The sequence below is a fragment of the Haliaeetus albicilla genome, chromosome 1 (genome assembly GCF_947461875.1).
Source record: "Haliaeetus albicilla chromosome 1, bHalAlb1.1, whole genome shotgun sequence".
NCBI lineage: Eukaryota > Metazoa > Chordata > Aves > Accipitriformes > Accipitridae > Haliaeetus > Haliaeetus albicilla.
In genome coordinates, this window is record NC_091483.1 from 84,616,174 (window position 1) to 84,638,059 (window position 21,886).

Sequence of the window (21,886 nt, forward strand, 5' to 3'; positions counted from 1 at the left end):
TTTTCTCTGAAAGGCATACTTCTGCCCCAACGATGCCAGTTAGACAGGCACAAGTTGATGCCCAGGATATTACAGGTGTCAGTATTGGGGGGGGGGGGGTGGTGGTGGGGTGCAAACAAGAAAATGCCTCCCCAGCACTCGGTGGATATTTTCTCCTTGCTGTCAGAGGCTGATTTTGCACTTCCAGCTGGAGCACACCTCGCCCCCCCCAGGCATGAGCCACCGTGCAATGTGCTGGGCACTGTGCGTATGATATTGTCTCCCTCTAGTGACTCCAGACCCAAAACGCAGAGATGCAAAAGGCACAACCGCTCCTCCAACCAGCCCAAGCAGCAGCTGGAAGATCAGGCTGGAGCCTCTCCGGCTGCGATGGACTTTGCTGCTCCCAGCCTGCCTGTATTTGGTTTGCTGCAAAGCAGCAAAGGACAGTCACTCAAGGCCAGAGTTAACGTGGCTGAATTGCAGGTCTGGGTTCGACCCCAAGGTTTGGTGCAGATCCAGCTGCAACCTGCAGGCTTTGGGGCAGAGCCAAGCTTGGAAAAAGTGCAGAGCCAACCTGGAGAGCAAGGTGGGGAGGATGGGGACATGCTCATCACCCAGTCCTGGCCTCCATGATAACTCCCCACCATGATATGTTCATGACCTCCAACTCCATCCCTTGCTCTGGATAAAGGAAAGCTATTTGCTACCCTGAAGCACCCCCATTGCCGTACCCAGTTCAGAGAGGATGTACTCTTGCTCCCTGAAGATGACCCTGTCGGACTTGTAGGTGGGAGCCTTGTAGTTGTGCTGCAGGGAGAAGAGGTGAAGCAGCTGGGAAGGACGGAGTTGGTCTCGCCACTGGTTGGGTCCAGAGCTGAAACCAAACAGAAGGGAAAACAGCGGCTCAACACATGATAAAACATCTTCCAGCCTCAACAAGGGGCAGCAGCAGCATTACACTAAAGAGGACTGGTCTGAGGAAGGTGCAGCTCGCTCTGACTCAGTGTTCACTGGGGAACGGAGCTGCATGTCCCACAGCCCATTTAGCCCCAGCTTGCAGCGCTGGGGTGCCCTGATAGCCCCCCCAGACCCATCATGTCACCTTTCAGCTGGCCCTGTGCATGGGGAGGGCCCTCACCACGGTGCCCAAGAGGTATCAGGGCCGTAACAGGATCTCCCCAAGGACATTTATGTTATTTGAGGCATTTCATGCTTCTGGAGGAGAGCCAGGGCTCAGGGAAGTTCCTTAAATGTGGGGTTTCTCTGGTGTGAATCTTCTCAAGGCATAACTCTGTGGTGAAGTACAGCACTGGTCAGGTCCCCGTGGGACAGCAGATCCCTGGGCTGAGACATCGCCCTGGTCCCCATGGCCAGCTCGGCACCGCACAGCCCTGGCAGATAGAGAGACCCGCTGCCTGAGCCCACAGAGGTACCTACATGCAGTAGGTTTGGGGGAGGCCACAGCGCGCCCCGTATTTTGACAGGAACCGGTTCTCCAGGTCTATGACGGTCTCCCCAATCTTCTCATCCTTCGACAGGAGGTCGTAGTCGTAGAGCGTGATCTTCAAGTCCTTCTCCAGGGGCAGCGTGCAGCTCAGCTCGAACATCCTGCACAACAGGAGCCAAGAAATACCCATGAGATGGAGGTTCACGCTGCCGAGAGCCCCACGGGAAACGGACCCACGCAGCACCCCAACCCACCAGTCCCGGGAAGGGCAGTACACCTGCTGCGCATCTTTGTCACGTTGGTCCAGCACTATGGGTGCTGTGTTGTACTGGCTTAGCATGTGGAAATGCAACTAAGCAAGCATGCCTTGGGATTATTTTTGCCTGGTTGAATTATCCTCGAGCAAACTTTGCCCCCGCTTAGTTTCTCCATCTGCTAATTAGACATGACGGTGGTCACTGCAATATCCAGGGAAAAAGAGCAGCAGGTGAGAGTCAGGAATCATCATTGCTATGGAATTTGAAAGGGGAGAAATGACAGCTTTGGAAAACCATCTGCTCTGTGAGCCCAAAGAGCAAATGTCCAAAACAGGAGTCAAGCCTGCCTGGGCCAAGCTTGTGGTCAGAGACTGACCCTCAAAGCCTCCTTGTCCCCTCCTTCCAGTTCTAAACACCTTTATTCTGTGCTGTCTCCTCTGCCATCATTACACCACAGTCCACATACTGACATAAAATAAAGCAAGAGCAAACCTTCCTCTCCCTCCTCAAATAAAGGACGGCAAGAGCCAAAGCACCAAGACCCTGCCAAAACACAACACCCCGATCCAGACCGAGCTGGCGCTCGTGGATGTTGGCGATGTGGAAGGTGGTACGGTTGGGTGAAAAGGACGGTCCCGGTCTGACCCAGCACTACCAGGAACCCCTCCACCTGCTGCTGAAAGGCAGGCAATGCCGGGGAGAGACCCGGTGCCCACTCCCACCGTCAGCACCCACCCCACAGCAGCTTTTAAGGAGGGGAAGTGAGTGATTATGCCACCAATTAAGAGTGCAGGAGGAACTGGGGTCAGCAGAAAGTAATTAGCTAAAGCTGGACGGCAGCCAGCCGCCCAGGGAAAAGCTCGTGAAACGGGAGGTTTAATAGCCGCCAGCAGCCAGGACCTCGGTTTTACATCTTGCTTTAAAGACCGGGTGGGAGGTGCAGCACGCTGTCTAGACGGCCTCTGGCCGCGAGCCAGGCTTCGCAAAGCGGGACTTGCTCAGCCTAGCAGAGCTCACCGGGGTCTGGCTGTGGGCTCTGTGACGGGGCAGGAGGTCCTAGCCCACCGGAGACCAGGGCTCCCTCATGCTAGGTGGGGAGCGACCGCTTTGCATTCGCCGTCGGAAAGGCAGAGCTGCCGTCTCCATTTGGCAGAAGAGGAGTAAAGGGCTTGTCTAATGCACGCTGCGGTCTCCGAGGTCTCACCAGTATCACCCTCGCCATCCCTCTCCCTTTTCCTCCATCCTTGCAGATGGGGTATCTCCCTCTCCATCTTGCTTTGTTGGGAAGGTGTCACGGCATTGACAGCCTGACCTGGCAAGAGCCGCCTGAGAAAGCCAGCTGGATGTCGTATGGAGTAGAGCTTGACCTCTGTTTGTGCTGAAGCATAACCCCCTACGTCTCATCCCAGCTTTTCTGGGAGACCAAAGTCCTATCGACACGTGGAGGCTGAGCACCAGGTTTTCCTTTGCCTCCCACCGCTTCGCCTGGTCCCTAAGGTATTTCCAGCTCTGACGAATACCCTTTTCTGGAAACAACATCATCTTTTGCCTTTTATCACAAGTTTGCGGCCCTACTGCGAGGCAAACAACTCAACCTGTCCATATCGCGTTTATAGATAATTCTTTTTCAGAGCATCTGATTTTGAGGTGCCCCATGCCACAGCCTAACCAAACAGGTCTCCATTCATCATGTCTTTTCTTCAGACATTTAACCAAAGTGCCTACATGAGAAGCAGAGTTTCGCCAGACTCTCTCTGCCCTCAGTGGGATGAGGCAGATGCCTCCACAAGGGAATTTGAGGTCTGAACAACCCTCTTGTTGTCTCTGGTGATGACAGAGCAGACCCAGTCCATGCTCCTCAGCTCTAAAGTCCCAGGGACAAGATGAACACGAGCCATGGTGGGTAGGACAGTGGCTGAGCCACGGCCAGACTCACTTCAGACGTGAGCCAAGAGCACGCCAAGGGAACCACAGGATGGTTTGGGTTGGAAGGGATCTCTAACAGTCGCCCAGGCCAACCTCCCTGCAATGAGCAGGGACATCTTCAACTAGATCTGGTTGCTCAGAGCCCCGTCCAACCTGACCTGGAATGTAGGTTGGAATGGGAAGCTCTGGCTGGCCCGGTGCTCTTCCCTCAATATGACATTAAAAAACCCCACAGAGTCCAGACTGAACCAAAACTTACTTTCCAAAGACAGGCTCCAGAGTACAGGGAAGGTAATTTTCTTGGTCATTAATGGATTTCTTTCCCACGGAAATCTTCACATAGGGATCACACTAAAGACGAGCATGAAAATAAATGCAAGAAAGAGTCATAGCACAGCAAGAGTGATGGCAAAGGAATAACTCTGCCTCTTTTTGTCCCAGCAAGCAGGATCTTCCACTAATCTTGACTAATGCCTATTTTCAATTATAGGGCAGTCTGACTGTTAACTACAAATCTGTGACCATCAGCAAGAGCTACCTGCACTGCAATTCCTTTTTGAGGATGACCGAAGGACCAGTTACCAGTGTGGGACAAGAGTCCAAGACCTTCTGAGGCCAATGGGATGGAAAAGCAATAAAAGAGCATGAAAAAAATGACTTATGGCTTCTTCGATGGACTGGGCTTGCTCTGAAGTCCACAGGATGTTCCCGTTCTCATCTGAGTCACGTATTTTGGGGTTCCATCGAGGTCATCATTTTTTAAGTTTGAGGTCTACTCAAAAAAGGATTTACAAATGCAGGGGACTAAAATGTCAAAGGAAAAACATTTTGTTTCAAAAAATATGGCTTAAAACCTTTCATTTCCAAGATGGTGCAACAACTTTAAAAAAAAAATAAAATGGAAGCATATTTTAACATAAAGCCTCATTGTGCATCTAAAAATTGTATCAGATATTTTTACATTTTTAGCAAGTTTTTAAGCTTCTTTCTCACAACTAAAACTATTCTGGGAAACCAGCATAAATTTGAAAAGTGGTTAAATTAACTGGAGTCAGCATTTTTACCAGGGGAAGAAGGAAAAAAAAGAAAAAAAACAACTTCACCTAAAAGATTTCACCCAGCTTGAGTCCAGTACCTGAGGTCTCACCATCTTAGCTCGCATGAAAAAAAAAAAAAAATCAAAAAAAAAAAAAAGGAAAAGATATTGGCTAGTTATGCACCCTAGAAAAAACACCCAGGCCAAGTTCCTCATCACTTTTCCTTGATCTGCAGATTTTTTTAAGAAGCAAAGGATCGAAAAGCAGTGCTCAGGGAAGGTCTGCAGTGTGAGCAGGGACTGGGCATCCAGGGCTCTCCTTTTGTCTCCCCTTGACTGGGACGAGCTTCAGGAGACACCACAGCATAGAAGGAAAGACTGTGGGTCAAACTTGGATTGGTTTTGGTTTTCAGCGTCAAAAAAGCATTTTTTCTTCTCCATCTTTTTTTTTCTATAGGAGTCTCTTATGGGGGGTTTCTAAGAAATTGAAAACCTTCATTCCAAGTCCATTTTCAAAAACAGGGCAGATTAAAAACCGGTTTTGTTTTGTTCATGTCAAAATATTTCCCATACTTTTTCCCTGCTTTGCAATGGAACAAAGAGAGTTAAGAAGGACTTTTTCCCTGAGTTTTTTTGCAAAGTGAAACAAAATGAACATTTTCTTTTTGAACCAACACAATTTTCTTTTTGCACTGAATTTTTCTTCGAGGCTGGCAAAGCTTTGCAAAAAGCGGTCATGTGAAAGACATAATTTTGTTTCCTTTGGCACTGAGGTATAAAAAAAAAAAACCAACTCATTTAGCTATTTTAACTAGCCCTACTGAAAAATCCCTCAGGATGGAAGAAGAGTTGGCTCCTGGGATTCCCAGATGTTGCAATGGAGGCAGAAAGAAGGGGTAAATTTCTCCTTTTTGCTGTCACTGTTGTTTCTAAATTTTAAGCCTGATCTGTAAATTTTCATCAATTACGACTGACCTGTTGGAAGAGCCCAACCCATGAGCCAACACTGAGGTCCACCAGAGCTTGCCCCAGCAGGAGGATACCTTTCCATTGGTGTCCTTGGGCTGGAGGTCGAAGGCTCGGATGACATAGACCCTGACAAGACACTCCTGGGGTCCTCTGGCCGGCAGCTGGTGGAACTGCCGAGGTGGCACTGGGACTCGCGGGTCATCGGGGAGAGGGTAAATTTTGAACGAACCCTGTGAAGGACAGACATGGTCAGCTGCGCTTGCACACCCACATGTGCGGATGGGTCTTGTGTGAGCAGGCTTGCAACGACAGTCTGGATGCTTGCATAGCATCATAGCATAGTTTGGGTTGGGGGGGACCTTTAAAGGTCACCTAGTCCAACCCGCTGCCGCGGGCAGGGACATCTTCAGCTTGAGCAGGTTGCTCAGAGCCCCATCCAACCTGACCTGGAAGGTTTCCAGGGATGGGGCACCTACAACTACTACAATGCTGGGGACAGAGCCCAGATCCTGACCCTCTTCTGTCTACTAGACCAGACCACGTCCTGCCAGGCTCCTCATGGTCGAGGGAGTTAGGAGCGGGGTGGTGAGCCCCTGTATCATTCACCCCTTTGCTTGAACATCGATGCAAACTCTGCTACACCCCTGCACAGAGCACCTCTCGCCTGTTCATCCTTTCTCTCTTCTGCTTCACTGTTGTTTGAGCCTTCAAGCTATTAAAGTGGTGTGAAGGGGCCTTGCTCCCAATGCCAACTAGCCCCCCCCAAAAGGTTTAGGCTGAGACTTTCAGGGACAGTTTGAGGGTTCCTGAACAAGGCAGCTGGTTCCTGAGAGAGGGATGGGAGGAGGAGAGAGAAAATGCAAAAATTTACAATTATTTTATTCACGAGAGCTGATTTCCTCCCAGTGAAGTGGCAGAATCAGTCTCTGGGTATTGTTTGGGGGAGGAGAGTGCTGGGTAAGAGTGGGATTTAAAAAAAAAAAAAAAAAACAACTAGAAAATTTTAATCCCTCTTCTCTTGCAAATAGGCTAAAGGTTAAAAAAAGCAAAGGATGCACCGCTTCTCTGCACTGGGCAGACACCTCTAAAGGGAGAGCTCTGAGCACCAGTGTGGTGAGACCACCAGTGCTCACCCATGCTCCCACTGCTGCCCCAGAGGAAGAAGATGCTCCATCGCTTAAATCCAGCATCAGTTTCAGATGGGTTTTTGCTCCAGGGTGACGGCACAGCCTAGACTGTGTTTGAAGCATGCAAGGCACTCGCTGCTGGGAATACAGCAGCCAGACCTGCACAGGCAGGTTGTTCAGACTAGGACCAGTGGTCTACTTTTATAGCTTATTTCTCACTGAAGTCCTACCCAAAAATAGTCATTTGGCGTCACCCCGCTCAGCAGCAAGACCTTCCACCCAGCAGCGTGTGTTCCTGGGTACAGGTAGAAAGAGAGACCATCACACCTTGAACTCCCCCACGACCGAGGGGTCATCATTCGAGTCCTGTGACCGGCCACGATACAGCTTGAAGGTGTGGCAGAAGTCAGAGAGATGCTCAAAGTCCTCCACATTCTCCAGCTCCGTCTCGTAGACCTGGGGAGGGAGAGATGGGGGGCAAGGCGGGGGCAGAGGGGGACCAGCTGCATGTCTCCGCCGATCTGGGACAAGACTTGACCCAAGCTCCTCAGTCTGGGGGAAATACCACCCACTGGGACAGAGTCCTGGGACCTGTCACCCTTGTTGCCCCCCCAGGACAGTGATGAAGAACAGACCTTGAGCAACCCTACAATAAATAACAGCACATCACAGAAGACCCAGACTAAGCCAAGGTGTTGCAGAAGGTTTTTCACCAGCCAAAGAGACCTTCCTGCTGGGAACATTTTCCTTAAGACCAGGCCAGGTCTGCCCCATTTTATTCTATTTGGGCTCCTGTGTTAATTTTAGCAGTTCTTGTAACAGAGTACCTAAATCTCCCTCTTCCCTAAGCAATCTCTAGCATTCCTTGTTGTTCCCAAACACTTTTCAGGGTGGCAGTTCCCCACCTCCTCTGCCACTTAGAAAAGTGACGATTTTGTGAAGGCTGCAAAGTGGAAAGTTACCAGAAAGGATTTTCTAAAGAAAACTGAGTTTTCAAAATAGTTATTTTTTAGAACAAAAGTACTTGCTCTCACAGTAAAATTATCTTTTTTTTACTTCTTTTGTCCCAGAAGAAAAAAAAAAGCCTAAACCCTCAAAAAAAATCAAAGCCTCTGGAAAAACATCATGGGAAGTGCAGGTCCAATGAGCCAGAACCAGCCGAGGCCACTTACCTTCAGGGTGTCAAAGCCCTTCTCTAAATAGCAGCCACATTTTTCCCTCTCTCCTGTGGAAGCATAGAATTTGCTCCACCAGTCAATGAATTCTTCCTCCTGCGGCAAGGGATACCAAAGTTACACATCTCCACGAGCAAACCCCCGTGATCAACTAATCTCCCATAACTGCTAGAGGTGAACTTATAGAATCATAGAATCGTTTAGGTTGGAAAAGACCTTTAAGATCATCGAGTCCAACCATCAATCCAACACCACCATGCCCACTAAACCATGTCCTGAAACTCCTGTCCTGTGCACCAACCCCACGGCACAGCTGGGGCTTGGTGGGTCTCTGTCCTGCAGAGGCTGTGAAGCTATCGTGACCCCAACCTGCAGCTCCTCACTCCCTGGTTTCAAGGTGCTTTTGGGATGCTTCCAGCCCAAATCCAGCTGTTGCAGCCACAGCAACGCCATGGACGTGGACCTGTCAGCAGAGAGGATGATTCTCCATGGGAGGAGGAGGCAGAGCTCACAAGAAGAAACTTTTTAGACCGGGGCAGATTTGGGCCATTTGGGTGGTGGTCTTCCCAGGACCTCAGCGCAGGACCACACAGGGGATGAGACTAATTAACTCTCATGCTAACATGGTCCTGACAGCCTGAAATTCGGGGAGGATGTGAGGGCTGCTCTTAAACTCGACCCCTGCTTTAGGCTTTGCCTGGAAGGTTTGGGGGTTTCTGGGATGGGGATTGCCTTTCTGGTTTGTGTCCCAGCACCATCCACCTCCCCATCCAAAGCACATTGGCAAACAAATAAATGCATAAAATGCATATAGTTCCACTAAAACCAAATGGCCCTCAGGTGCTGCACCTCTCTCAGGAAGAGTGTAACTCTCTTCTCATTGATATTATACAAAGAAACGGGCAAATCTCACACAGCCTCAGCCTCACAACATCACAGCCCACAGCCACAACACCATTAAGGAGCATTTGCCTCATCTGCTATGCAAACTGCATTTCAGCTCCAAGGATGCTGTTCCAAGAAGAAAGCCGGCTGCCGGCTTCAGCAAATGTATATATTTTATAAGAGCACCATTTTTGAAATTTATACAAGCAAAGATGAAGGGGCTTTGACTGTGATTCATGAAACATTCCTGAAAAATAATGATGTCTTATTTTAGAAGTCCACAAAATTCCATCACACTGACCTAATGGAGGAATCATAATAGAGGTTTATTGGATTTATATTTTAAGCCAACGGTGCAGGCTTTAAATTGATGTCTTGAATAGACATTGTTTTTAATAGAAATATTACATAAATTAACTCTGAGGCCTCTGCTGCCTCCCTTTTTTTGAAAAAATAAAAAAATAAAAAAATTTGCCTTTCATCGCTTCCCCTGTTTTATTGTTTAAAAAGCTACACTCTGACCATCATGGCTTTATTACGACATTCCACAGGTACTGAGTTACAAAGAAAGCACTTAAACTAATCTGACGACTTACCCATGGTATCTTCTGCAGCCCCAAAACAAAGAATTTGGTTAGATATTTTTGCTGATTTCTACTGATGTTCCAAAAAAAGGGGGGAAGAAAAAAAAAGGAGGCAAGGGGAGCAGCTGGAATGTTAATAGCAAAGGAGATTAATCCATTTGCCTGCAAATGGGAAAGCCAGGGAAAGCAATGGCTTCACTGCACAAGTGATTGAATTCAGGGATTTCATTTAGCAACCAGGTGATAGCCAAAATCATCTCTGGTGTTTTATCTTGGACATGGTACAGGAGGGTCCTCAGAGTCGGGGTCTGTGCCCTGAGCCTTGGCGCAGATGGCTGAGGGACGTCAAGCATCCTGCACGCCCTCTCCCACTTTTGCACGGACCCCACGGGGCTGCAATGGGGCGCACCCCCACGGGTGAGCATCACTGGTGGATAAATTTCACATCAAGTGACAGACGGCTAAAATTTTGGCTTAGGGAGAAGCTCACTCAGATGGGGTGAGCCACTGTCATGGTTATCAGAAGATCTGCTGTCTCCCCATCCCCATTCATTCCCTCTTCCCTCACGACCACAGCTCCCATGGAGCAGGGACCACCATAATGTGGGCTGGCACCTGCATCCCAAATGCCGTGAGACTGGAGTCAGGATTGCAAACACTTTCCCATTCCGCACCGACATAAAGTCAAGACCTTTCAAGCCCCAGGGTGCCCAGCTTTGGCATTTTCTGCTAAAATCGGAAGGTCAACATTTGACACAGGAGCGGCGGAGGAGGGTCCAGGACCATTTCACCAGGCAAGAGCCTGAATGGGAGCATTTCATCAGTTTTCCAGCAGCTCCGTGAGCATCCAGGAAAGGGGCAGCAGGAGAACCCCTTCCAGGGGCACATCCCAGAAGAGAGGAATGCCTTATGGCCAAAAGTATGGCGTGTCCAAAAATAAAGAAATTCAGATTTTTTTTAAAAATGCCTTTAAAACCAGAATTTCACCATCAGGCTGCAACTTCCCACTTGAAACATTTCTGGGATTATGGCTTGGACACAGCAAAAGCACTCAGACACATGCTTAACTTCAATCGAGTGTGCAAATCCCTCTGAAGTCAATGAGGCTCTTCAGACGCAGCCTTAAGGGCATTCTGGATCAGGCCTTCGGTTCAGCAGAGCCAGCAGCTGCCGTTTACTTACCACCTTCAGATAATAGGGAAGGAGGTTTAAGCTGTGCCTGATCTCCACGTAGGACTTTCATCCAGGGCTGTGCACATTGCTGTTGAGGGTACTGAAATCCTCCCCTCCCCTGGACCCCGAAATGCAGACCTGTGTCATCCCGGCAGCTCTCGGGGTGCTTTCAAGCTCATTTTGTTTCACCCAGGGGGGAATGCACCAGTTTTAACCTCAGTTTTGCCAGGGATGCTGAGCTAGAGCGATTTTCTCCCCACCGCCCAGGGTTTCCTGCAACTGCGAGATTGTCCCATCGGGTGTGTTCCCAGATGGGGACAGCAGGAGTCTGGGCTTGTCCAGCATAACCCAATTTTCACAAAATATGTTGAAATGGCCATTTTGGTCTGGAGCAAAAGGAGGCAGGGAAACCTGAGAAGTTGCCATGCAACGGACATGCTGGCTTCTGGTGAAATTTAGTCCTTATCATCGGCACCTTACAGGTTGGGGAAACTGAGGCACAGAGAGGTTAACGTCCAGACAGCAAAGCCAGGAGAGCAAAGCAGGCATGAGACAACCGAAGTCTTAATACTCATGCTTGCTCTCCTAGTGATTACACGCTCTTCCCTGTGGGAATATAGATAATTATAGCAATAATAAATACTGCCTCTAAAGAAGCTAAGCCACTGCCTCAGTCTCAAATGTACTCGCACCTCACATCTGGGAGGCAGATTTCCTGCTATGAGAAAGCTCTGCAGCTGGGATGAGAAGATCCCTCTAGAAACAGCCTGGACATTTATAGAGGCAGCTCCCCAGCTGTTTGTTACCACGCTTACCCTGCATCTCAGCCTTGGAGCGGGTGGTATTAGCATCCTCATCTGCTCCAGTGCAAAGGCAGCCTGGTCAGCTCAGCTCATTACCCGACTAAACTAACCCAGCCCAGCCCTGTCCTCCTGCGGGCACAGAAAACTCCAGCGGAGAGAACCATGGCAAACAGCTGGGGAACACAAAAATGTCTTTAAACACCGCAGCTGCACTCCTCGGGGTTTTCTGACCACATCCTAAATCCCTCTGCTGCTCTGTCTAGCATCGCTCCAGAGGTCGGCATGCCCAGGCAGGAAACCAAACGGCTCGCTGCTGCAGGAGGCATCCTCGGGGTGGTTCTGCAAGGAGACGGCAGCGACAAAGCCCACCAGCCACCCACCACCCAAGCAAGGTGCCACCTACCCCACGCCGGGGAGGCACGTCAGCCTCTGCTGCCCGCGGGGAACTCTGTCACCTACAAATGCAGACCAGGAGCAGTTGCAGAAGTGCCTGGGAGGCAGGAAAAAATCAGATTTTTCCTGCTAGGAGGCCATGCCCTGCCCAAGACGCTGGGGTGGAGGTGTCACCAGCTGGGCTTGGGACCTCGCACCCACCAGACGTTGGGAGCCAGAGGAAACCTTTTTCGTGTTAACAAACCCCCCAGGTCCTTGAACTCCAACCTCTTCCCCAAGAGGGACTTGTCTTTCGTTATCCTTGGGTTAACCTGGTCCTTTCTCCTGGTTCCTTCAACCTATCTCAGGGACTTGCCGCAGCTCTGAGCAGCACCGTGCAGAAAGCAAGGCTGGAGGCAGGAGGAGAAAACCACATGCATCCACGCAGAGAGGCTGCAAGAGGACACGGCTTATCCTTCCATTAACTCTTCAAGGTGTGAACTGTCAGATGTTCATAAAGAGAAATTATCCATTTAGGACTGTTTCACTGGGGTTGGTTTTGGGTTTTTTTTTTTGTTTTTTTTTTCCCACAAAAATGTTAATTTTGCTCAGAAGTGGACAAAACTGTTTGTTTGCAGTGGGGGTTTTTTTTCACCCTGTTCAATCAGCCTACAATTAGCCATGTTCACCTGAAGGCAGCCACCCACGCACCTTCTTGCCACCATTTTTCCTCTGTCCTGCGGCTTATATTTGGGGATGCTTTCCCCTGCAACCCTGGCTGGTGGAAAGCCAGCTTGACGTGCATCCAGATAGGTCTGGAAGGGCTTTCACCCATCGCCCGTGGCAGTGCTGTGGGCTGTCCCCTGAGCGTGTGTGAAACACTGGGAGAAAAAAAGACGGCAGGAACGTGCCGGGGAGGCAACACTGGGCTGCAGAGTGGGTTGGCGACCGTTTTCAGCAAGAGATATCCAACACCAAGAGCTCTTCCAACTAACAGTAACAGGATAAGCCGTAAAATATGTGCTCTGATTTGGAACTAGCAAACACAGCAAATAACCAATTATTCCAAATAGTTTACAGATTTTGACTTTTTGTTTTTGGCTTGGGTTAGCTTTGCTAACTTGTCATTTGATGGGTTATTTGTATTTCTTACAACCAAAGCATGGCAAGCCAAAATAATGGTAAGAATAACTGCGTCGAAAGCACCTTAGAGTGCTTCTCAGGGGAGAACGGAGGCTCCTCGTTGCAGTTTCATAGCTCAGAGGTGTCTGAGGGCTCCTTGTGAGCTCCTCTTCTCTGGGAGATGCTTATGAACTGCCTGACTCCTGCTACTGCTCCAGCAAGATAAGGCTGGTGGAGAGGAGATCTTGCCAGACCCTTTCACAGCTGGGAATGCAGGAGCTGCTGGGGCATTAACCATGGGGGGGTCCTCTGCAAAGGGAAAGCTCTCCTGCAAACCTGGGTCCCTCCACTCCCACCACCTGCCACCCACGTCGGTGCTTTCACACTAACCTCACATTTTCACTCATCAGGACCCGAAAGCTCATTTGTACTTCTCAGGAGAAGGAGCCTGCCTGCCCCTTCCATCCTGAGTCCTGAGCAGTGTGGAGGAGACACGGACAAGGACACCGTGCCAAAGAGGATTAGGGCCCTCAAAGCCCCTTGGTGGCAAACAGGTGCTTTGCAAAATGCAACTTTTCCTCGCCAAATATACCATCCTTATTCTTTGCTTGCACAAGCAGCTTTCTGGTAATTCCCAGCTGTATCTGTTGCCATTTTAAAGTGACTCTTTAGAAGCATTTCTGTATTTTCCTCTGGCCCTTAACAATGAATCAATAACACTCTTATTTATCACTAATACTGCCCTGGCACACAGGGACCCCGCTCGGGATTCGGCTCCCATTGTGCTGTGCTCTGCAGAAAGAGAGAAGGATGGGAAACTGCCCCAAACAGTTTCCATTTAAAGATTGCTTTTAAGACAGATATCAGAAACAGGCCAAAAGCATAGAGTTTTACAGTCCCTTGTTCGTAAAGGGATCCTGGTGTGACCAGCTCTGGTGGTGGCATCTACACTACATCTACTTGAGCTTTAGCCATGATTCAGCTGACTAAATACAGGCTTTGATCTTAGCAAGAGGTGTATTGCACCTTCTGCTGATGATGTCTACGGGCTCTCCTCTGTCCTGCAGTCCCCTGCGCTTTCCCAAACTGACACCCCAAGGGTCACCGGGATCTCATTCTGAACACTCTCAGGTCGGCTCTGGCGGGCATCGTGGCAGAGACACGGAGGGCGATGGCACCTCCATCCTCCGAGAGCTTCGAGGGGACACTGGCCAAGCCCAGGTGAGGCTCTGGGGATGGTTTGACAGTTTGAAAAGGGGATTTACAGGACAACAAGGAGGGGATCTTGTGGATAATTGCAGAGTGCTCCTCCCAAGCAGGGAGGGGGAAAGGCCTCCTGAAAGAGCTTATTTTGACATTTTAAGAAGTCATGAGTCTCTCTTTCACCCTTTGAACGTGACTGAATCACTTGAACTCCAGAAGAATGAGCCGGGACTTCAGCGTGGTGGGAAGGGGTCAGATCTCGAGCAGAGGTGCATCTGCGAGACATAGGTGTTGCAAAATCATCTCGTTTTGCTTATGCCAAAGATTCTCAGGAGGGACAAGAGAGGGACGAAGGGCCAGCTCCTGACTTTGCCTAGGAGGACTTTGGCAACAGCAGCACCAGAGGAGTGTGAAGAGAGGCCAGATTAGAAAGGGTTTACGAACTAGGTTATAAACAATTGCAGATTAAGTGCTTGGATCCGTGCAGGCTCCAGGCAGAGCCTGAAGCATCAGCTCTGGCAGCCCTGACCTGGCGTCCCCACCACACTATCACTTCTCCCCAGCCTTCACCCCCCAGGAAGGCGTTGGGGATTGCTGCCACGGGGAGCAGAGGTGATGCCCTTCGCCCTCCTTGGTGGCTCGCTGGGTCCCCCCCAGCAATGCCTACCCCATTTTTCCAGAGCCGTTTTTGGGTCTGAGGTTTTTTCAAGGTTTTCTCAGCACACTGAGGCCACGCTGCTGGGGAGGCAGAAAACCCACACGCTCGAGATGAAGGGGGAAAAAAAAAAAAAAAACCACTTCTTGTGGACTGCACTGATGAGATGGACAGACTGATCTACAGGCTCAGCTCTCCATGAGGGGCAAGCCCACAATCTCCCACCACGCTCCCCCTCCTCCAGGTCATTAACGCCACGGTCGGAGGCAGAACCCAGCGAAGTTCAGGAGCTCCCTCACACACTCCAACACTGGGCTGGATTTTTTTGGCCGTAAAAGCTTTTTTCCTAATATTTAACCAGCTGCAGCCCCTATGCCTCATTCCACAGCTCCTGCTTTCGTGCGAAGCTCCCCAGCTATAAAGGAGAAGGAGACGGGAAGGAAGACGTGCATGGGCCGTCTCGGTGACCTGCTTTCCAAAACAGGATGGTTTCCCCCAGGAGGCGTCAGCAGCTCTCCATGACGTGAGGTTTATTATATTTAATCACATTCTTGTAGGGTCCTGGTGAAGGCCAGGAGAATGGGTTTATTACTGCCTAATATTCTGTTGCTTTTATTTTAAATTAATGGTTTGCAGCTTTTTTCTTTTTCTTTTTCTTCTTTTTTTTTTTTGCAAAATTTTATTTGAACTAAAACAAAAACATATTCACGTAAATTAAAGATGCTGATGAACAGAGAGAGGGGGGAGGCTATTTATGGAGCTTTTGTTTCCATACTCCGCATCCCAGCACAGCTACCCATCTGTCTGCTCTGTGCAACAAAGGAAGCCGCATCAGTGAACAATATTATGTGGGTACAGAGGATAAACAGGGTACTGGAGAGATGCACGTAGGGCCAACAGAGCACATATCTATATATTACAGAGAGACAGGCTGGACGTTAAACATGCCTCCAACCCTATGCCAAGACCTACAAAGGTTTCCATCGGGGCTTCTGCTGCCATGAAGCTGCAACCCACCTCTTACTCACATGCTCTGCTTGCTCGATTTTTACTCTATTTTCAGCAAGTGAAAGCCCAATTTATCTTTCCTTCCATCCTGCATGGTCAGACCTCAAAGGGATGCTATTCCTCTCAAAGACACAGTATAAATAACACCTTCGAGCTGACCTTCTTCCAAAGGTCTGGGCTGACTCATCCGTGTTTTACACCCCAGGGCTGAAGCGCACGGGCAGCGCTCCGGCTTCGGCCATGGGAAGGAGTCACTGTCTATTGCAGCGAGGAAGGGGAAAGCAACGCAACAGAGTCTGGCCTGAAACACGTGGGAGGAATGTGCACGGTTTTTGGCAGGAACAGCCCGTGTCCTGTAACTCATGGGCTGGTATCAAGAGGGACCTAAGAGGGGTGAAGAGCCCCAGGGTCATGACCCTGCTAGGGATGAATTTGGGGCATGGAGAAGAACTGCTCCTCTGGAGTGTCAGCCCTGAGAAAGCAAAGCAACTTCACTGCCCTTCTTACAAAACCCAGGAACATCCCAAACATCTGAATTTCTTATGAAAAGGGAGCAGGAGACACTTCGCAAGGAGGGATCTGTCACTGCTCAGCTGCTGCCTAGCATCTCCCTCATCCCCACACTTTGAGGGCACCAGGCTGTATACCTGCAAGAACCAGGACTGTGCAAAGTCCTGCTGATGAGATGAAACCTTCCTTGGGGTGAAACCCTTCTCCTCATGGAAGGCCAACACCTTCTTAGTTCAACTTATGCCAACATGATGCCTAGGACTTGTCACGGTCCCTGAGCTAGAACATGGAGGAGCACAGAAGTCCCACCAAGTCCTCAACCACGCCACTGCAGCCACCCAGGACACACCATCTCCACTGAGCTACCAGGCTCTGCTGGCGCGCACAGAGAAGCCAGAGGCTGTTGGGAAGACATCTGACCTTGAGCACATATGTAATTCTGCTGGCTCCGCAAGGACAAGAGGGAGGAAGCTTCCTCATCCCTTCTCCCAAAACCGAGCTCATTTTTTTTTTGGCATGAAGGAAAACAATTGCCGAAATGCACACACACCTGTAGCAAGGTGAAATTGCCATTTTTCTGGAACAGCGAGGGGATCTTTCACAAAAGGAAATGCCTCAATTTTTGCAGTTTTTAAATATATATATATATGCACACATATCATCCACAAAAAACATTAATCAAGCAAGTAAGTTAGAAATTAAGCAATACATACATGAGGCTGGACCCAAGAAGCTGGTATGTTAATTAATGCTGAGCTGGTCAGACCCTCTGCAAGCTACAAATTAAAATGATTGGTTATCAATGGGGTTAGAGGAACAATGTTTAACATATATCAGCAAAAGCACAATTTAGGAGAAATAAAATTAATTAACCCGTACAGTGCCACCTTCCCCCTCCCCTGGGTTACAAGGCTGAGGTCTCCCCGGACAAGGCATCCTTGGCACAAGAGCAGGGTTTGGGTTTTCACTGATGTTTATCAAATGGGACTGTGTTTGAATGGTTGCAGAGAACAAATGGGGTACTAAAGGGAAACTGCCGCAAAAACCCACGTTACAGAAAAGCTGTTAATATTTCTCAGCGCAGGACAGCATCTCCTCCTGCAGACACTGAGGGCTTGCAAACACAGTGAGCCAAGTTCATCGCGGGAGCCAGGGAAGGATCTGACCCAGGCTGTTTTTAACAGAAAGGGATTAGGAGAGCTCAGGACCAAGATCTGGTACAAACAAAACACCGAGCACAAGCACAGCTTGTCCTTGGCAAACCAAAAGCTGCCATCACCTCCCCCTGCCCTGGGCAGCAAGCAGCAGCTCTGCTTCTGTCTTGCAAGGTGTGTTTCCTTCAAGATGGAGAAGGGGGAAAATTAGATGTTCTCACGAGAAAATAGCTGGTTTTGAGCATCAGGCCAAGCCCGATGGCACTCCCGCTGCTCGCCAGCCCGGGCTGGTCCCCGAATGCACTGCTTTTGACCCCATTGAACCAGACCTGCATCAGACCTTGGGTCAAGGTGAAAACACTGAATTTACAGCTGCTTCATGGGGGAAAGATTCCCCCGGTCTCAGTTCCCACTAGGACACCCATGCAACTCTAGCAGAAGAGTGAGAGACAGCTCCTCTGTGACTGTTTTATCAACAAGTAGAAGGAAGAAATATCTGCTCATCCCCTGGGGCTGCAGGTGGACCTCGCGGTTGTCCTTCCTGAGCTGCTTCCCATGGGGATGAGGACGCAGGAAAGAGCATGGAGAACATGGGGAGGCTGTGGGCCCTTGCAAAGCCCTACTCTGTGTGCATCTCCTAGAGAAGCAAACTAGAAGGTCTTAGCCTAGGAGACCTTGCTACAGAAAAATTGCCTTCCTATGCGTTTTAGAAGCTTCTTTTCTTCACATTCAGTAACCATGATGTTTCCAGTTCATGTGCACATAGACTTGTTCTAAACAGACCTCAGGCTGAACTTCTCACCCCACTTGGATGAGACGGACAACACACTCAACAACCTCAGAGCAGAGGGGTTTTGTGTCTGTTTGTTTTCTCTATTTCAGATGAGGACAACAAAGTGATCCTTTGTTCCAGTCATCCATCAGAGGAGGGACCACAGCCAGGCTTGGCAAGGAGGGAGAAGGGCTTTGGAGCCACACAATGAAACACACCCATGCGCACACGCATGGGCAGGAACAATCCCGGCTCCTGCTTCCAAGGTCACCACTGGAAGAGCACGCGGTACGGAGACTGCAGCCCTGGGCAGGGGGTCCTGGCCCGGGATCCATCCCCTTTCCCAGGGAGAAGGAGTAAGATGGCCTCTGCAGACTGGGACTCCTCCTTCACCCTCCAAACCTGGCCCCAGCAGGGAGCCAAGCGGGGTGGAGGGACCCTGATGGCTGCGGGGTGTCAGACCACCCAAGCACAAGTCCCCCCGACCCATGCCTGCCACCAGGAGAGGGTGGTCATGGGAGGAACAGCATTCAGGGCCAAAATTTAGAGGTTAGGGAGGGAGATGGTGGGAATTTTGGCTTGGCTTTCCATGAACAAGCCCTCTCCTCCTCCGCTCCCCAAACAAAGGGTGAAAGTGAAAGACAAACAAACAAACAGAGAAGAATTAATCTGGGGTCACACTGAATAATTCAATTCATTGCAGGGTGTTTTGTTTGTGAAATGTTTCTTTCAGTAAAGAAATGTCAAAGCCTTCCACTTTGAAACCGCTGCAGCAGAGTGTTTTGCCTTTGCCACATCCCTCTCCCCCTTCTTCCCCTTTTACCTCCCGTTTAAACGGTTCCCCAAGTTTGATCCGAGTTTGTAAATGCTTTCAATAGGCTTTAAACTGCCCCAAGGAACAAAGTATTTATTGCAGAGCTGGGTCCCTCCAGCTGCAAACCTCTGTCTCACTCCTTCCTCTGGGACCTCTGTGCCAATCCACCACCGCTGGGCAGCAGCCCCCCAAGCAGCAAACACTGTGTACACCTGTATAAAAGTCTGTGTGTGTCCCCATCCATAACTTTTGTCCCCAAAAGGCTGATCTGAGCAGGTTTGGTAACATCGTGATGAAGGAAGAGCTGAGCTGCTCCATATGTACCAGCCTCAGGAGCACCACAGGAAACCCAGCTCATTACTCCTGTTGCCCGCAACTATTTTTGGGGAAGAAGGCCCTGCCTTCAGGTCTGGGGACATTGCTAGGGAAATATTATTCTGACCTTTGCTGGACATTTAAAAAATAAAAATTACATCATGCAATACGTGGTGTCATTTATTTTGGTTAAAGGGAAGTCAAACATGAGCAAGAGCTCACTTCACTTTGCAGCCTAAGGCTGAGGCACCTCATTTCGGAGAGGCCACAGGTGCCCCCCTTTACCCACCCCTCCCTCGCTTATTGCCACAGCCCTCCTCTTCCTCACAGGCATCCTCAGAAGCCAGAAGGTTGCTCACCTCTGTCCTCTGCACCCACTGCCCATAAATGCCTTCCTGGATGTTTTGCTAATTGTTGGACTGAGCCTGAGTCCCCTAATGACGAGGTCTGCACACAGGAATGGGGAGACGGGCTGGGTTTCCTTACAGACAGATTTACTTCTGCACATCCCAGCCAAAAGCTGCCTGGGGGAGCAAGTAACAAGAAGGAAAAGATACTCGGTATCACCTGCAGGCAACCCTCAGGAAGGGCTTTTGAACAGGCAGCCCATGGGGCAAGCCTCGGGGAGCTCACAGGAGATCAGACGTTACCAACTTTTCCACCCCAACACCAACTGGGACCACGGCTTCCTCCCCACTGGGACTCAGACCGGGATGCTCCGTGCCCGTATCTCCAGCAGCACAAAGAGAGGGACAGATGCTGCAGGAAGATGCATCTTTCCCCCATCTGCAGCCCCAAACCCAGTAACTGCTCTCCTCGCTCGGCAGCATGTCCAGGGTGGTGGCAGGTCCTCACCTCCACCGAGAAGCAAACAGTGGTAGAGAAACACTGAGGATCCGGCTGCCAACAACCTTCTGTTCCCTGATGGGGGCCCTATTTTCTGGTTGTCCCCTTCCAAAAATGCCTCTTTTGCCTCCAGGTTGGTAGGAAACCTCATTTCCTCCTGCCAGATGTGAGCCTGGCCACCAAGGGCCACCGACGGCCACCTCCGGGACGCAGAGCTCTAGCTCTTAGCAGAGTTGTGTCCCTGCTGCTGGGGGCACACAAGGTCCCCGTGATGGATCCGAACCTACTGTGGACACAACAGTGGTTCTAATTTTCAAAGCAAGTAGTGGATGGAGAGCCAGCTGTACCAAGGATGAGGCATTGATCTACGTACCCCTCCATGGTGTGTGGCTCTCCATCAGGTCAAGGAGCACCCCAAAGTCTCAGGGAAGAACTTCAGAGCCAGGGAAACAACGTTTTTCCATGAATTTGGATAGAAAGCACACAAATTTCCAAAGAAGGATGAGTGGTAGGGTGTAATTCAAAAGACAGATGGACAGTTCTGGATCTGGCATGCCATCAGAAGCGCGTACAGCTTCTGCAGGAGCACTCAGCTATTGCATGGACTTTAAAAACTGGTAAGGGGCAGAACGTGTGTTTGGACAAGAGCATCCAGAGCAAAGCTTTGGAAAGGATGGGAGCTGGAGGAGGGTCCGGGACTGCTACTTTCCTTCCTCCCATTACAACCTGCTCATGGGCGACCCACCAGCCCAGCCCTGAGTCTGAAACGGGCGCCCTTGGTCCTCGGCGCAGCCCTCCCTCGCCCCTCTCCTGCCTGGAGCTGTTTGTGCCGCAGTGGGAGGAGATTTGGGGAGCAGGGCCAGATCCTGCGGCGCCTGCGGTGACGGGGTGCGGCTCACGAAGCAACGGTTTCCCTGCGATGCACCACCACATCTGAGGAGGGGATTAATTCTTGTTTGCAATTTAAACAGCTCCGCCGTGCCAGGGCACTGCGTACACACAATAACAGAGCCTCCAGCCTCACTCCAAATTAGGCTAATGAGGAGCAGGTTTCGGGAGAGGCTCGGAGGAGAAGCTGGCTACCCTTCTCCTCCCACCTCTCCTGTCACCTTCTACCACCTTTGATGGCTCTGCGGACACGATCAACACCCAGCACGGTGCTGAGCTGCGCTTGCAAGAGGTCCCTGCACCCCACAATCCTGCTCTGCCTCCCAAACTACCCCAAAATACCCTGCCCGACTGCCTTCGCCTCTGGGTCAGCATCTCCAAGAGGTCCCCCGGCGATGGACGGGGCCAAAGCACCACCTCAGCTGTGATGGGGGTTTGCATATTTGGTTCCTTAAATGCAGATGCACACATGTCCACACAGCACCTATGGTCTCTGGCTTGCACACCCCATGCCACCAACAAGCATGTTCACGGTTAATGCTCATCAAAAGATGGAAAAAAAAAAAAAGAGCTTTGAAGGACAATTTTTCATTTTCTTTTCCAAACTAACTGCAATAAAAAAGGTGGAAGCCAAAAGAAATTTGAAATTCTGCCATTTTTGGAGCGCAAATGTAAGAAGAGTGTGAGCCCTGGGTTTCTCTTTCTTGCCTTGCCCTCACCTCCAGGTGCAAAAAAAACGGGGAAAAACAGCGAAACGGTGAATGGGTCTCGGGGGAAACACTGACAGTGAATGAACTGCTGCAAAATTAACACAAAAAACATTCTTGATTTTTCCTTGCTCGAAAATAAAGAGAAGAAACTAC

General features: G+C 50.0%; 1 protein-coding gene across 11 annotated transcripts in view; it reads right to left on the reverse strand.

Annotated features, from left to right (window-relative positions):
* DYSF (dysferlin) overlaps positions 1 to 21,886 on the reverse strand; it is a 106,160-nt gene that overhangs the window by 30,278 nt on the left and 53,996 nt on the right. For 7 of the 11 annotated variants that reach the window (XM_069797358.1, XM_069797337.1, XM_069797336.1 and 4 more), the window contains 7 exons: positions 16,948 to 17,010; positions 7,917 to 8,015; positions 7,072 to 7,200; positions 5,692 to 5,847; positions 3,872 to 3,963; positions 1,420 to 1,590; positions 714 to 856 (listed from right to left, as the gene is read on the reverse strand). In XM_069797358.1, coding sequence (XP_069653459.1) covers positions 714 to 856; positions 1,420 to 1,590; positions 3,872 to 3,963; positions 5,692 to 5,847; positions 7,072 to 7,200; positions 7,917 to 8,015; positions 16,948 to 17,010 — 853 coding nt within the window. The remainder of the gene's footprint in view (positions 1 to 713; positions 857 to 1,419; positions 1,591 to 3,871; positions 3,964 to 5,691; positions 5,848 to 7,071; positions 7,201 to 7,916; positions 8,016 to 16,947; positions 17,011 to 21,886) is intronic. The other 4 variants (XM_069797408.1, XM_069797391.1, XM_069797399.1 and 1 more) reach the window with 1 other exon arrangement.